The sequence below is a fragment of the Eleginops maclovinus genome, chromosome 1 (genome assembly GCF_036324505.1).
Source record: "Eleginops maclovinus isolate JMC-PN-2008 ecotype Puerto Natales chromosome 1, JC_Emac_rtc_rv5, whole genome shotgun sequence".
Lineage (NCBI taxonomy): Eukaryota > Metazoa > Chordata > Actinopteri > Perciformes > Eleginopidae > Eleginops > Eleginops maclovinus.
Genome location: NC_086349.1, coordinates 27350196 through 27363720, shown reverse-complemented (window position 1 = coordinate 27363720; position 13525 = coordinate 27350196). Strand labels below are relative to the sequence as shown.

The window sequence follows — 13525 nt, the reverse complement described above, 5'->3', positions numbered from 1 at the left end:
TTGCACAAGATACAACCACTTAAGTACTTTCAGACCTGTGTCTTACAGTTCAGAATTTTACTTCTACTTTACTCAAGTACAAGATCTGAGTACTTCTACTTTTACTGGAGTACCAGATCTGAGTACTTCTACTTTACTCAAGTACAAGATCTGAGTACTTCTACTTTTACTGGAGTACAAGATCTGAGTACTTCTACTTTTACTCAAGTACAAGACCTGAGTACTTCTACTTTACTCAAGTACAAGATCTGAGTACTTCTACTTTACTCAAGTACAAGACCTGAGTACTTCTACTTTACTCAAGTACAAGATCTGAGTACTTCTACTTTACTCAAGTACAAGACCTGAGTACTTCTACTTTACTCAAGTACAAGATCTGAGTACTTCTACTTTACTCAAGTACCAGATCTGAGTACTTCTACTTTTACTCAAGTACCAGATCTGAGTACTTCTACTTTTACTGGAGTACAAGATCTGAGTACTTCTACTTTTACTCAAGTACAAGATCTGAGTACTTCTACTTTTACTGGAGTACCAGATCTGAGTACGTCTCCCTCCTCTGGAAATACACAATGAAGTCCAACAATGAGAGGCCAGAATTTATTTACAATACAGAAAAACATTTAAGTGAAAAGACTGTAAAAAATGAACTCCATAAACAATGTCAATAAGTTGTCAATTCACATATTTATAATATACTGAACGTATAGTGAGATGCAGAAAACAAAAACAAGAATATTTCATACAATATATTTTACAACAGATTCACGAGGAGTAAGATCACGCGCCGAATGGAGACCAACGGTCTTCTCTCTCAGAGGTTTGAGTGAAGGGGCATAGCAGATCCTGCATACTCCTTTATAATGAATAGAAGAGGAACTTGTGTAAAACCCAAATTTAGCAGGACATTTCCATTCTAAAATATCACAAATTAATATAAAAAAATACTAAAGATACTGGGGATGTGAAACCCATATATACACATTTAGTTGATAATCTATCACAGACAAAAGGTGCTGAGAACGAACACAGATATTTACAAGAGGCACAAACTGATGTGTGTGACGGTAAGGTAAAACAAGATCTTCCTTTTAGACCCAGGAGAGAGATGTAAACCCCTGGAACTGACAGGAGTCACAAACGGATGTCTGATGGATAACCGTACCAGTGACTCTGTCGTTACCAAACCTTATTCTGTCTACTGCTCGTAGAAAGCGGGTCCGGGCGAGGCGATGATGTCGTGGTACGGCCCGCTCTGCTGCAGCACGATGGCCTTCTGTTTTTTCAGAAGCAGGAGGCAGAAGAAGGTGGTGGCGGCCTGAAAGCGAGAGCCTCCCTCACACAGCGCCTGCAGGCTGAACCGGGAGGACATGCTGCTCTGCGTCTGACACACACACACACACACACACACTTCATTTCCCAGCATCCTCCCTAATCCTTCCTGTTCTGCCCTTCTCACCTGCTAATCCGTGTCCACTGTGACTGTAGATTTTGTATCTGACATTCAATGGTGAACAGAGCAGGGGAGGGACAGCGGGTATCGGGGCCATGAGAGGTCAAAAATAACAAATTGGAGCTAGGGGAAAGTTGGGTAATATTCAGAAAAAAACTTCCCAAAAACCTAGAATATTTTCAGATAATAAATCCTTAATTTCCAGGAAGATAATTTGAATAATCTCTGAGATTAATCTGGAACAACTAATTAAATTGTGCATTAACCAAAGAAAACGTTAACATTTTGTGACTTTAAAAAGCTCCAAAGCTACGAGAAAATAACTCGATATTCTCTGCAATCAAGTCATACTTTTTCCAGAAAGAACTGCGGAAATGTGTCTAGGAACCCAAAGGCTTTACTTTGTCAGATTGCTTTTTGTTTTAAATGCTATCCTGTAGCTGGAATTTGGACCAGAAGTGACGTTAGCGCCCTCATACTGTAATCTCTAGAAAAACCCTCCTTTTTTATTAAAAATATCCAAATAAACAGCTGTTGTGATATTTAAATAGCTGCTTCACAAAAGAAGATATGAAGAAATCAAACTTTCCGTGTCTTAGCATTTTAAGGCTTGGATTGACTGTTTGAATACATGTTAACACCAGTTAGGCCTTACTTTGTAGATGAATGCTTTTTAGATCCCCAGGAGCCCTCATTATGGGACGGTTGCTGACACCGTGCTTCTAATTGTAACTCAAGCTGTATTTTTAGGCCCTTACTTTCAGTGTGTCCAGGAGTTTCTGTGTGTGTCTGATCATCTTCCTCTCCTCAAAGTCCTGGCTGTCCAGCAGAGACTGCAGGTACAGAGAGAAGAACACCTTCCTGTCAGTGGAGCTGGGAACACCTCCAGCAAGAGTCCCTCCTTTGTGCAGCAGTGGCTCAGTCCAGCAGTGTCTCAGTCAGTAGGGGCTTGGACTGGGAATCGTAGGGTCGCCGGTTCAAGTCCCCAAACACACATGAAATATGGAAGTGGACTGCTGTGGTGCCCTTGAGCAAGGCACCGGACACCTCCTATCCCCCCTCCCCATTGCTCCCCGGGCGCTGCACGATAGCTGCCCACTGCTCCTAGTACTAGGATGGGTTAAATACAGAGACATTTCACTGTGTGTGCTCTGCTGTGTGCATGCATGTGATAATAAAGAGGGTTTCATCCTCCGATTCTATCTAGCAAGGCATCATGGGAAATCAAGCCTCGCCATCTGGCACACTGATAGACTCGCAGTTTCTCTAGATAACCAGCCATTGTTAGCTTACTTTCAGAGGTAAAGCCAGTAATATTTACTCTTTGTGACTCATTCACAGTCATGGTATTTCACTTATATCTGCTCTAAATCTGCACCTTATAAAAGGCATGTATGTACATTGATCTGATATCTGACTGAAGCCTCATGCCCTTTCTTTGCACTCTCTGGTTGGATGCATTTCGTTGAAGTCCAATCTAATCCATCTGTTTTTGTCACTGTGTGTGTTCACAGGCACCTGAGTTTGGAAGGAGGTGGACTGAGTCTCCAGCTGCAGGTAGGACGGATGGACAAACATGGAGTCTTCTGACGGAAGTTCAGGATGAGTGAACTCTGACATGTTTCCTTCCTGACAGACACAAGAAACACATGATAAACCGAACGTAAAAAGAACGGTAAAATGTCATTAGTTCATATCCTTCCCGTCACCTTACTTACCTCATGGAGCTCCAAGTAATTCTCAGTCGTGTGATCGAGGTCGGTCAGATCCCTGTTGTGCGTTGTTTCCAAATCTATCGATGAATATACGCCACTGACGTCCGTGGTGATGTCCCTCTGAGCTATACGTCACAGAATAAAGCAGATCACATATTTAAAAAAAAGAAGCAGAACAGAGGACACCAATGATATGTTAAACACACCGAGATTAGATTTGAACTTCCTACCTTCTTGTCCATCCTCGCGCATCACCTCGACGTCCTGATGCACAACGTGTTTCATCTGGAAAATGGTCCTGGCAAAGAGCTGCAAAAGAAAAACTACATTAGATGGCAGTAGTCTACTATTTCTCCAGCAGTGGCTCAGTCAGTAGGGGCTTGGACTGGGAATCGTAGGGTCGCCGGTTCTAGTCCCCGAACAGACTTGAAATATGGAAGTGGACTGCTACTTGGAGAGGTCCCAGTTCACCTCCTAGGCCCTGCTGTGGTGCCCTTGAGCAAGGCACCGGACACCTCCAATCCCCCCTCCCCATTGCTCCACAATAGCTGCCCACTGCTTCTAGTACTAGGATGGGTTAAATGCAGAGGACACATTTCACTGTGTGTGCTCTGTTGTGTTCATGTACAGTGGGGCAAAAAAGTATTTAGTCAGCCACCAATTGTGCAAGTTCTCCCATTTAAAAAGATGAGAGAGGCCTGTAATTTTCATCATAGGTATACCTCAACTATGAGAGACAGAATGAGAAAAAAAAATCCAGGAAATCACATTGTCTGATATTTAATGAATTAATTGGTAAATTCCTCTGTAAAATAAGTATTTGGTCAATAACAAAAGTTCATCTCAATACTTTGTTATTTACCCTTTGTTGGCAATGACAGAGGTCAAACGTTTTATGTAAGTCTTCACAAGGTTTCCACACACTGTTGCTGGTATTTTGGCCCATTCCTCCATGCAGATCTCCTCTAAAGCAGTGATGTTTTGGGGCTGTCGCTGGGCAACACGGACTTTCAACTCCCTCCAAAGATTTTCTATGGGGTTGAGATCTGGAGACTGGCAAGGCCACTCCAGGACCTTGAAATGCTTCTTACGAAGCCACTCCTTCGTTGCCCTGGCGGTGTGTTTGGGATCATTGTCATGCTGAAAGACCCAGCCACGCTTCATCTTCAGTGCCCTTGCTGATGGAAGGAGGTTTTCACTCAAAATCTCACGATACATGGCCCCATTCATTCTTTCCTTTACACGGGTCAGTCGTCCTGGTCCCTTTGCAGAAAAACAGCCCCAAAGCATGATGTTTCCACCCCCATGCTTCACAGTAGGTATGGTGTTCTTTGGATGCAACTCTGCATTCTTTCTCCTCCAAACACGACGAGTTGAGTTTTTACCAAAAAGTTCTATTTTGGTTTCATCTGACCATATGACATTCTCCCAATCCTCTTCTGGATCATCCAAATGCCCTCTAGCAAACTTCAGACGGGCCTGGACATGTACTGGCTTAAGCAGGGGGACACGTCTGGAACTGCAGGATTTAAGTCCCTGGCGGCGTAGTGTGTTACTGATGGTAGCCTCTGTAACTTTGGTCCCAGCTCTCTGCAGGTCATTCACTAGGTCCCCCCGTGTGGTTCTGGGATTTTTGCTCACCGTTCTTGTGATCATTTTGACCCCACGGGGTGAGATCTTGCGTGGAGCCCCAGATGGAGGGAGATTAGCAGTGGTCTTGTATGTCTTCCATTTTCTAATAATTGCTCCCACAGTTGATTTCTTCACACCAAGCTGCTTACCTATTGCAGATTCAGTTTTCCCAGCCTGGTGCAGGTCTACAATTTTGTCTCTGGTCTCCTTTGACAGCTCTTTGGTCTTGGCCATAGTGGAGTTTGGAGTATGACTGTTTGAGGTTGTGGACAGATGTCTTTTATACTGATAACGAGTTCAAAAAGGTGCCATTAATACAGGTAACGAGTGGAGGACAGAGGAGCCTCTGAAAGAAGAAGTTACAGGTCTGTGAGAGCCAGAACTCTTGCTTGTTTGTAGGTGACCAAATACTTATTTTACCGAGGAATTTACCAATAAATTCTTTAAAAATCCTACAATGTGATTTCCTGGATTTTTTTTCCCTCATTCTGTCTCTCATAGTTGAGGTATACCTATGATGAAAATTACAGGCCTCTCTCATCTTTTTAAATGGGAGAACTTGCACAATTGGTGGCTGACTAAATACTTTTTTGCCCCACTGTATGTGACAATAAAGAGGGTTTCATCCTCCGACTCGTCTTCTTCTATTTATACGTTTAATTGGGCCTCCTGTCTTCTTAAAACCCACTATTGCTATATGACCAGTGTTGGGCAAGTTACTTCCAAAATGTAATCCAGTACATGTTACTTATTCCTGTGTTCTTAAAGTAATAAGGTACATTACATTATCACTGTCACTGAACTGTAATGCGTTACACTACTTTTGCGTTACTGTCACCAAAATAACCTCTAAAGTTTGGCTTTAAATGCTAACATGTAGTTTACTGCAGCTCATTAATTAAAGCTATCTACTGGCAGTATGCTGAAATTAAACGTATGTTCCGTTTCAGTGGGCTGAATAATATGTGATACCGGTACCATGACGTCTCTGTGTGTCATTAATAACATGTTAGTGGAGCCTCTGCACGGCCCTGTGACCTGCTGGATAGGAACCAGTCTCTATGCAGCGTTAGCTCACCTGGTCATTGGTGTGTTAACGGGGATTTGGCTGACAAGCTTTCTAAAAGCCGGAGATTCCACAGAGGACAGAGGCTGCAGATCTTCAACACTCTGCCACGAGTCTCTGAACATGCAGCCCCAGAGAAAGTGACCTTCTGTTGCTTCGGCTTGCACGCACTCCTGTCTTTCTCTTTCCTTTTATCCGAGCTCTGCATCGTGAGCCCGCAGCTCTCAATCGCAAATGTGTTTCTGCAGCCCTCTTAACCAATAGTAAACAGGCTTACCGAGTTACTATTCTACTGGCACAATTATTTCTCTGGTGTCGGAACACCACATCATTTCGGGTTAAAATTTGTTGTAACTGCGTTACTGAGAATTGTAACGGGTATTATATTACCTATATTTCAGAAGTAATGCGTTATATTACTGCGTTACAGCCAAAACTAATACATTACTGTAACTCTGTTACTTTCTTACTTGACATCAGGGTTTTATATAAACCAGTATCAGGGTCTCTGCGCCCTCAAACCAAAGTGCAGATTCTCCCTGTAAAATGTTAAAGTGCTGCCAGGAAACAATCTCTCTGTCGGTCAGAAAGGGTTTACCGAGTCCAGAGATATGGAGATGGGGTCAGATGTCTGGTCAGACGGCAGAGACAGCTTACGGAGAGTAAATAGGGGATGGATGTCCGGTGGGTCTGCGGGGGACGAGTGGCAGGCAGCAGGCTGACACTGAGACTGAGATTTCTGATCCTTTCTTTTACTCTCTTTTTTTCTGGAGAGGAAGTAAAGAAACCGGAGCTCTGGATTTATTTGTTGTTGGAGGAGCGATATATGACTCACAGCTTTAAGACGTGAAGACACTATTATTTCCACTTCGCTCTGAACCAGGATCTTCACCGGAAAGTGGGTGGGGCTTAATTTAGACCGGATGGATCAGATGTCTGAGGCCAAAACACCAACGTTTGCAGGTGTTTCTTCCTCTTTTTTTTACCTTCTTTATCTGCGGCGCCGCTATGGTGGAACACGGCAGTTCAAACAGTTTGTCCACCCCCCCGCTCTCCTTCCACTGCATGAGCTGCCGGGTCGGGGGGGCCATGTCCAGAGGAGCCACCAGATCTGAGCTGTTGGAGAGCTGCTCTCCCAGCGACTCGTTGCTCAGTTCTTTGGTCTGGTCCACCACCAGCCTACGTTTCCTCTTGCCCCTCTTCTTCTCAGAGTTTGCTGGAAGGAAAAAAACCAGAAGCTCAAAAGAGTGCTGGTTTTTCTGCAAGTTAAAAAGCCTGTTTCTGTGAGGAAGAATCGACTTGCAGTGTTCAGAAATGTAACACTCTTCCACCCACATTAGTGTGTGTGTGCAGGTTTTTCAAAGGTGAAAACCTGCAAAAAATAGCCCCTAATACTTCTATTCCTTTGCCATCTTATTGCCAGTAGAGTTCACTTTTCTCTGTTTCTGGTGTTTTACTAAATTCACAGCACAAAGGAACCAGGGGTAAATGTTTGATGGTCACTTCTTTTTTATATCTCTAACTGGTCAGTGTATTTCAAACCCTCAGACAGGAGTTGGTGATAGTTGGAACAGTTGAAAGACTAGAGTTTTGTTCGAGAGTGTGTTTTACATCGATCAGCATGAAGTCTAATGTCTGTTTCTGTAAGTAGAGTCCGGAGCCTTTTAGGAGAACCCATTATTTTGTTTCTCAGTAAATACATTTTTGTAATTGTCTAAATCCTTATTGATGTAGTCATTATATTTTCACTGGATAGGGGTGAAATTTAGCGTGTCTACCCGGGTGTATTGTCTCCGACGATAAATACTACGACTACTGAAGAGTACTCTATACGGGAATACAAACTGAATTAAACCTCTCAAAATGAAGATAAAAGACAGATAAAAGTAAGGTTTTTTGTCGTTGTGGTAAAGGGGCATAATAGCAAGTGGCTTTAGGTGGGTTTGTATAAAGTATTTGAGTTGCAGGAACACAGTTTAGAGGTGTGTGGTTGTGCCTACGAGTTACTGTCACAGGGTCCAGAGCGAAGCCCTCCTCCTGGTTAGCCAGCAGCGTAATCTCGTTCAGAGTCGGGGTTGCCACCTCGGTTATATCAGAACCTGGGAAACACATCGGGTTTGTTTTGAGATTGAAAATGACACCACTTATGTGGCGGCTCTATCATTAAACAATTCCCAGCTGATAAATGCAGCACTAATAATAGCATAGTACTACACAAATGCAGAAGCACTGCACAACACATAGCACTAACAATTATTGAACTTTTAAATATCACAGGGTTCCCACTCTTTCTTAAACATCAAACTTCAGGTCCAATTCCATCAAAACTATGGACTAAATAGGGTGTAGTTCAAACCAAGGCTCAAGCTTTCTTGTAGTCTACTTTCAAGACCTTGATCGATCTTTTCCATCAAATTCCCAAACTTCTGAGGATGTCAAGCACCTGTAGGAGCCATGTTACCATGAACATTAATGGAAGACCAACATAATGATCACCTTGTTGATTCTTGAGTGTGGAGATCTGAGGCTCTTCTGGGAGGAGGTCCAGTGACTCAGGGTTGTCACTGTAGTTTGCCAGAAAGTCTTCAATTTGATAGCAAAAGAAAAATCACAGTTAACATAAAGGCAAATGTCTACAGTTGATAGGTTAAGTATTATAATCTGTAGCAGCACTGGTTTTTCTTGCACTCTGAGTGCACAGAGAGTCTTTTTATTTGTATGAAATAATGAGCAGTCAGGGGAGGCTGTGTCTCGGATGCTATTTATTGTTTGTTTCACAATTCAGAGGCTGGATCTTCCAAAGACCTGAAGTGCAGGTTGGATTTCTACTTCCTCCAAACACGAGACCTCACAGAGACTAATCCTGATGGTGCGAGCTGTGAAATTACCATAGTGACGTCTAATACATCACAGTTTACTGCTCCTAAAATGCTGACAAAGTGCAGAAAAAACCACTGGGGTAAGGATGCCTTCAAATGAGTAAAGAGCACATTTGAAGACATTTCACACATAATAGCTGACCGTTACATTTTACCAGATTAACTGCAAATATATTTCATTTTATTTGCCTTCAACGCTCTTTCATCCATGACATATTCAGGCTCCTAACAAGGACACTGTGGGAAAATCCTTTTAAGCGTGTTAGGACATAATTGCTCTTCAAAGGCTGACCTTGGAGAATTAAGTCCCTGAATTGGGAAAGGCGATCTGGTGTCTTTTGACAGCGTTTTAGGGCAGTTGAAGGTAAAACATTATTCTATTCTGTGGAAAACCTCCGATTTACTTCATTTAAATTAGTAAAACTACGAGAAAAATCCCAACTATCTTTGGGATAAAAGTCACAAATTAACAAGAAAATGTGTTTTTCTTTGTTGTCAAGGAATCACATCACTTAAGTTTGCAAATTGAATCAACTCCATTACACGAAAAACAAACAAACACGTTTTTTCTCGCACATTTTAGACTTCAAAATCTCCGAAACTGTTTTGAGTTTAATTCTCGTAAAGTCTCATTTTTTTATTGGAAGATAACCCCTCCCGGAGCGCTGTATTTAATTTAACTGTTTTATCTTTTCGGCTAATCTGCTGTTTTTCAGTCTTCTATAAGTAGTGACATTTTATCTATATTTATCTAATACTGTAAAAAGTTTGTAGTATGATATCTCCTGATCGATTCACAATCATTACCGAGTAAGTCGCCTCCTCTGTCCTCATCCCCAAAGGCATCTCCCTGTTGAGTGAAGCTCTGGAAGCTGATGTCCAGCAGTCCACTGTTGTGGCACTGGGACTCTACTCCTACACATCAGAGCACACAAAGGGGGGGGGGGGGGGGGGGGGGGGGGGGGGGGGGGGAAGTGCGAAGTCAGTAAGAGATGATGTTGTTTATTTTCGTTATTGTCAACAAATCCCAAACAGAACCATAACCTACTCGGTCTCTACTACCACTACGCTTCATATGTTCAAACGTTCCTATCCCGTCTGAGGAAACCAGCCTCGAGCATATTAAATGCTGCTGGTTCATGAATACATCATTTCATTTTGAAAACGGTTTTCTTGAAAAGCTGGCGACTGTAGTGCTTCCTAACGTCAGTCTGTCAGGGTGAGTAACCTCAATTCATTGGGGACTATTTTCAGCTGTGGATTTGGTGTGATAAAGATTTTACTGTCATCCTAATTATGAGACCAGTGAATGATTTATGCATTTTTAATAGTTTTTGGACGATAGCGGAGCTCTTTGGCAGGGGAGAATAAGATATATCTAGCTTCAATACAACAATAAACAACACATAAAGAATAAAATCAGCTTTAACTTTCTCGGCTCGAAACAACCAAGGCAAATCGTTCTTACCAAAATCTACCAAATTCATAAAGTTGTTTCCCAAATCCTCTTTCAACGTGATGTCCTCTGATCGACACTGGTTCAGTGAGAAGTGGTCATCAACATCTATGTTACTGGTGTCCCAGTAGGAAAATAGAATTGCGTTAACAGAACACTTAACCATTAGTGCTAAAAACAAAAAGGTGATCCAGATATTTAACAAGAGGCGTAGCCCTGTTTCTATAATTAATAACACTGTTTGTCACCATCATACACTCCTTATAACTCTGTATCCTGTGTAAATAAATCATATCCGCTCTGTATACATGTCAGGAAGAGGAAAACCTGGCACCTCGGATGTGGCAGCTGAGTATTAAATTCGGAGAAATTTTCATTCAAAGTGATTGCCTTCACCGTTGCCTCAAGCGCCTCCTCAGGCAAATCTGTCTGACCTGGTGAGTGGAGAGAACAACAAGTGGTTAAAAAGCTATTTTTCTGCCATTTTCTGTATGAAAAAATGCTTTAATGAGTAAATATTTCATGTTTGCGTCTTTGTATTTGCAGTTTATCAAGGTTAAAATCATCCTATGAGCCTCTAGGTCTTCTTTTAGGTTTTATTGTTCAAACAAATAAAGATTATCAGAAGTGTTGCTGATTGTTTTCATCAATACTTCTTTTCCCCCATTCATATTTCAGATTCAGCCACAACCCTTTCAAACCGTTTGGAGCCTTAATGTGTCTTTAACTTTAACAACTGCTGACTGACAAAACAAGCAGGATGTGTTACCTGGCCTGAATGCCATTCGGATTTTAACCAGGGCATCACTGCAGTCCGCAAGGAGATACTTGGTTTTCCTGGAGTAGATCTTGACCACACCAACGAGCAGGTGACCAGAGGTCCGCAAACCGATATTCATCTGCAAACACAAACAGATTCAGATAGCACTCATTGGTTTATTACAGTACTCACATTATATAGGATGCACTGTTGACTTTCTCTTTTACCTGTGGGGAGATTATGTCACTGATAGTTGTTTCTAAATTACACTCAAATATATGGGCCTTTGTGAGCTTCTTTTCCCAATGTGCAGCAAGCCAGATTTTGGCCAGGGGTCCCCGCTTGGAGGTGAAAAGTTGAGTGTAGAACATCATGATGGAGAAGTGAAGTCAGCTGTCACCTGTGACAAACACAATGATTGTGTGTAATAGATTCAATGTTAATATAGTTGAAATTATAGAAGTGAAATTAGCTGTCAGCTTTTTATTCAATGTAAAAAGCTCACAGTCCAATGACCAGTTATTCTGTTTATTTTATTTATCACAGATGACCTGTAAATATCAGCCGAAAAAGGAAGTGTTTACTCTAGGATCATACAAAAAAACAGAGGTCGAAGAAGTACCAGAGTGTAGGAATACTCTGTCACAGTAAAAGTATTCTAAATGTTCCTCCAGTGAAAGTAGAAAGTACTCTCCTCTAAATGTACTTAAAGTAGCGACAGTAAAAGTAGTCATTGTGTGATTGGTCCATTTCAGAATAATATCTCTGATATGTTTTATAATGATTGATCATTAAAGTGTTCTCAGAGCTGGTAAAGGTGCAGCTAGTTTGAATGGCTTTGTATACTGCAGGGTAGCTGCTGGATTTACTGCAGGTGAACTAAAGTCTGATTTAAGGGAGATTATATTTACCATCAGTAATCCAAATCTGTAAAGGAACTTTCAAAAATGTCCCAAATTGGGATCAATAAAGTACCTATCTAAAGGTATTAGATAAATGTAGTGGAGTAAAAGTACTGAGTAACATAACATGGAAATACAAACGTAAAGTACAAGTATCTCAAAACTACTTGAGTAAATGATGACTAAAATTAGTGCAATTAGTTATCCCAAAATCAAAATCCCACTTCTGTTTTATCTTTCACAGATGACCTAAATAGAAAGAGGAATCATACAAAAGCCTCAAGTTGTGAATGACGTCATCAGTAATACGTTAGCTAATAAATAAATAGTAGTAGTAGTTTGGAGTTGTCCCTGAACCTCAACTTCAGGGTGCGTCGGGTCACTGGGCTTTTGTTTTAGTATAATGAGTCGTCAGACTTTAGGCTTTCGGTCCTATTTTTATTTTGGAGTAAAGGTAAGCCATTAACTTTGCGGTCAAAGTCGATAGCTAGCATTTCGTTAGCTATGTGCTATCAGTGGCAGCTAAATTGCGAGAGCAGGCTAGTTTTAAAGCTGTTGTAATGTTGGAAATATTTTAAAAAGACAGTTAACAATCAATATGGCAAAAATAAAACGTGTCTATATATTCAATATTTCGTTTTTTGAGTTAATTCAGCTTTAGCTTACCTTACCTTTACAGTTGCCGCGTTTTGACATTTGGAGCGTGCACACCATCGCGAGGACGTCACGTAACCAAGCAGCGACTTCCGGTCAGAAAAATAAATACATAAACAAGGAAAATAATTCAAATGAAGAAGGATTTTAGCTACGGATGAGTATTTTCTATATCATTAAATGGTGGGAATCAATAAATATGTAGTTTTAATTTTTAAGGACAATGCTTAAAGGTGCCCGCGTTTTGACATTTGGAGCGTGCACGTCCTGCGAGAACGTCAGGTAAATAAAGTTTATAAATTCTCACGTAATCAAGCAGCACTTCCGGCTAAACAAACAGAAAAAGCCACGGAAAGAGATTTGTTTGTATTTGTATTGTTCATATTTTGGCTAGTAGACGTTACAACTCGCCCATTTTAATCGGTAAAGTAATAAATATATTATTTTATTTTGTGTAGATAATGCACCTCAACGAACCGTTGACGTCACCACGGTTTTGAATCTGACGGTTGGCTTGGTGAAATCCCAACGGTAGCTAACGGCTAGCCACGTTTAAAGTTGTGTTTCTCTTCACCGTGTCTTGTAGCTAAATAAGAACAGCATTCCATTTGTTCACTTGCTTTAATGGACGACTGCAGTGAAATGACAATAATCGAACATGCCATGACCAGCTGAAAGTGCTGGTATGTGTACATCTAAACAGAGGTCTTCCGCTTCCTGTTTCACTACGTGCAACCGCATAAATGACCGTAGTGCAATATTCCCTAGTAGCTTTGATTGTTGAAGGCGACCAAGATAAAGTTTAAATAAACTGAACGGTCAAGCGTTAACTGTAAGAAGCTGTAACAACAAGAAGAGGAAGAGCTGAAACTGCTTCCAAAAACACCTGAAACTGACTATTATTTTAAAACTGTACATCAGAGTGGCTAGTTGGGGTGGCCTGCTACCATTATGATTATGGACATGCAACAACAAGGTATACTATTGTTGTGTTGGGGCTTCAACTAA

The 13525-nt window shown here is 41.3% G+C and overlaps 1 protein-coding gene across 4 annotated transcripts; it reads right to left on the bottom strand.

Annotated features, from left to right (window-relative positions):
* Positions 1 to 600: 600 nt before the first annotated feature.
* On the bottom strand, positions 601 to 13525 carry rad21l1 (RAD21 cohesin complex component like 1). 4 transcript variants are annotated; one of them, XM_063903761.1, is made up of 15 exons: positions 12985 to 13525; positions 12530 to 12606; positions 11189 to 11361; positions 10971 to 11100; positions 10536 to 10635; positions 10214 to 10317; positions 9553 to 9660; positions 8363 to 8449; positions 7867 to 7965; positions 6853 to 7082; positions 3399 to 3477; positions 3172 to 3293; positions 2972 to 3082; positions 2212 to 2286; positions 601 to 1384 (listed from the first exon to the last, which is right to left on the bottom strand). In XM_063903761.1, the coding sequence occupies exons 3-15, from the start codon at positions 11333 to 11335 to the stop codon at positions 1199 to 1201; spliced, it is 1578 nt and encodes a 525-aa protein (XP_063759831.1). In that variant the 5' UTR covers positions 11336 to 11361; positions 12530 to 12606; positions 12985 to 13525; the 3' UTR covers positions 601 to 1198. The 4 variants fall into 4 exon arrangements, with proteins under 4 accessions (XP_063759831.1, XP_063759762.1, XP_063759909.1 ...); XM_063903692.1 differs by having other exon boundaries at positions 12535 to 12606; XM_063903839.1 differs by lacking the exon at positions 9553 to 9660 and having other exon boundaries at positions 12535 to 12606.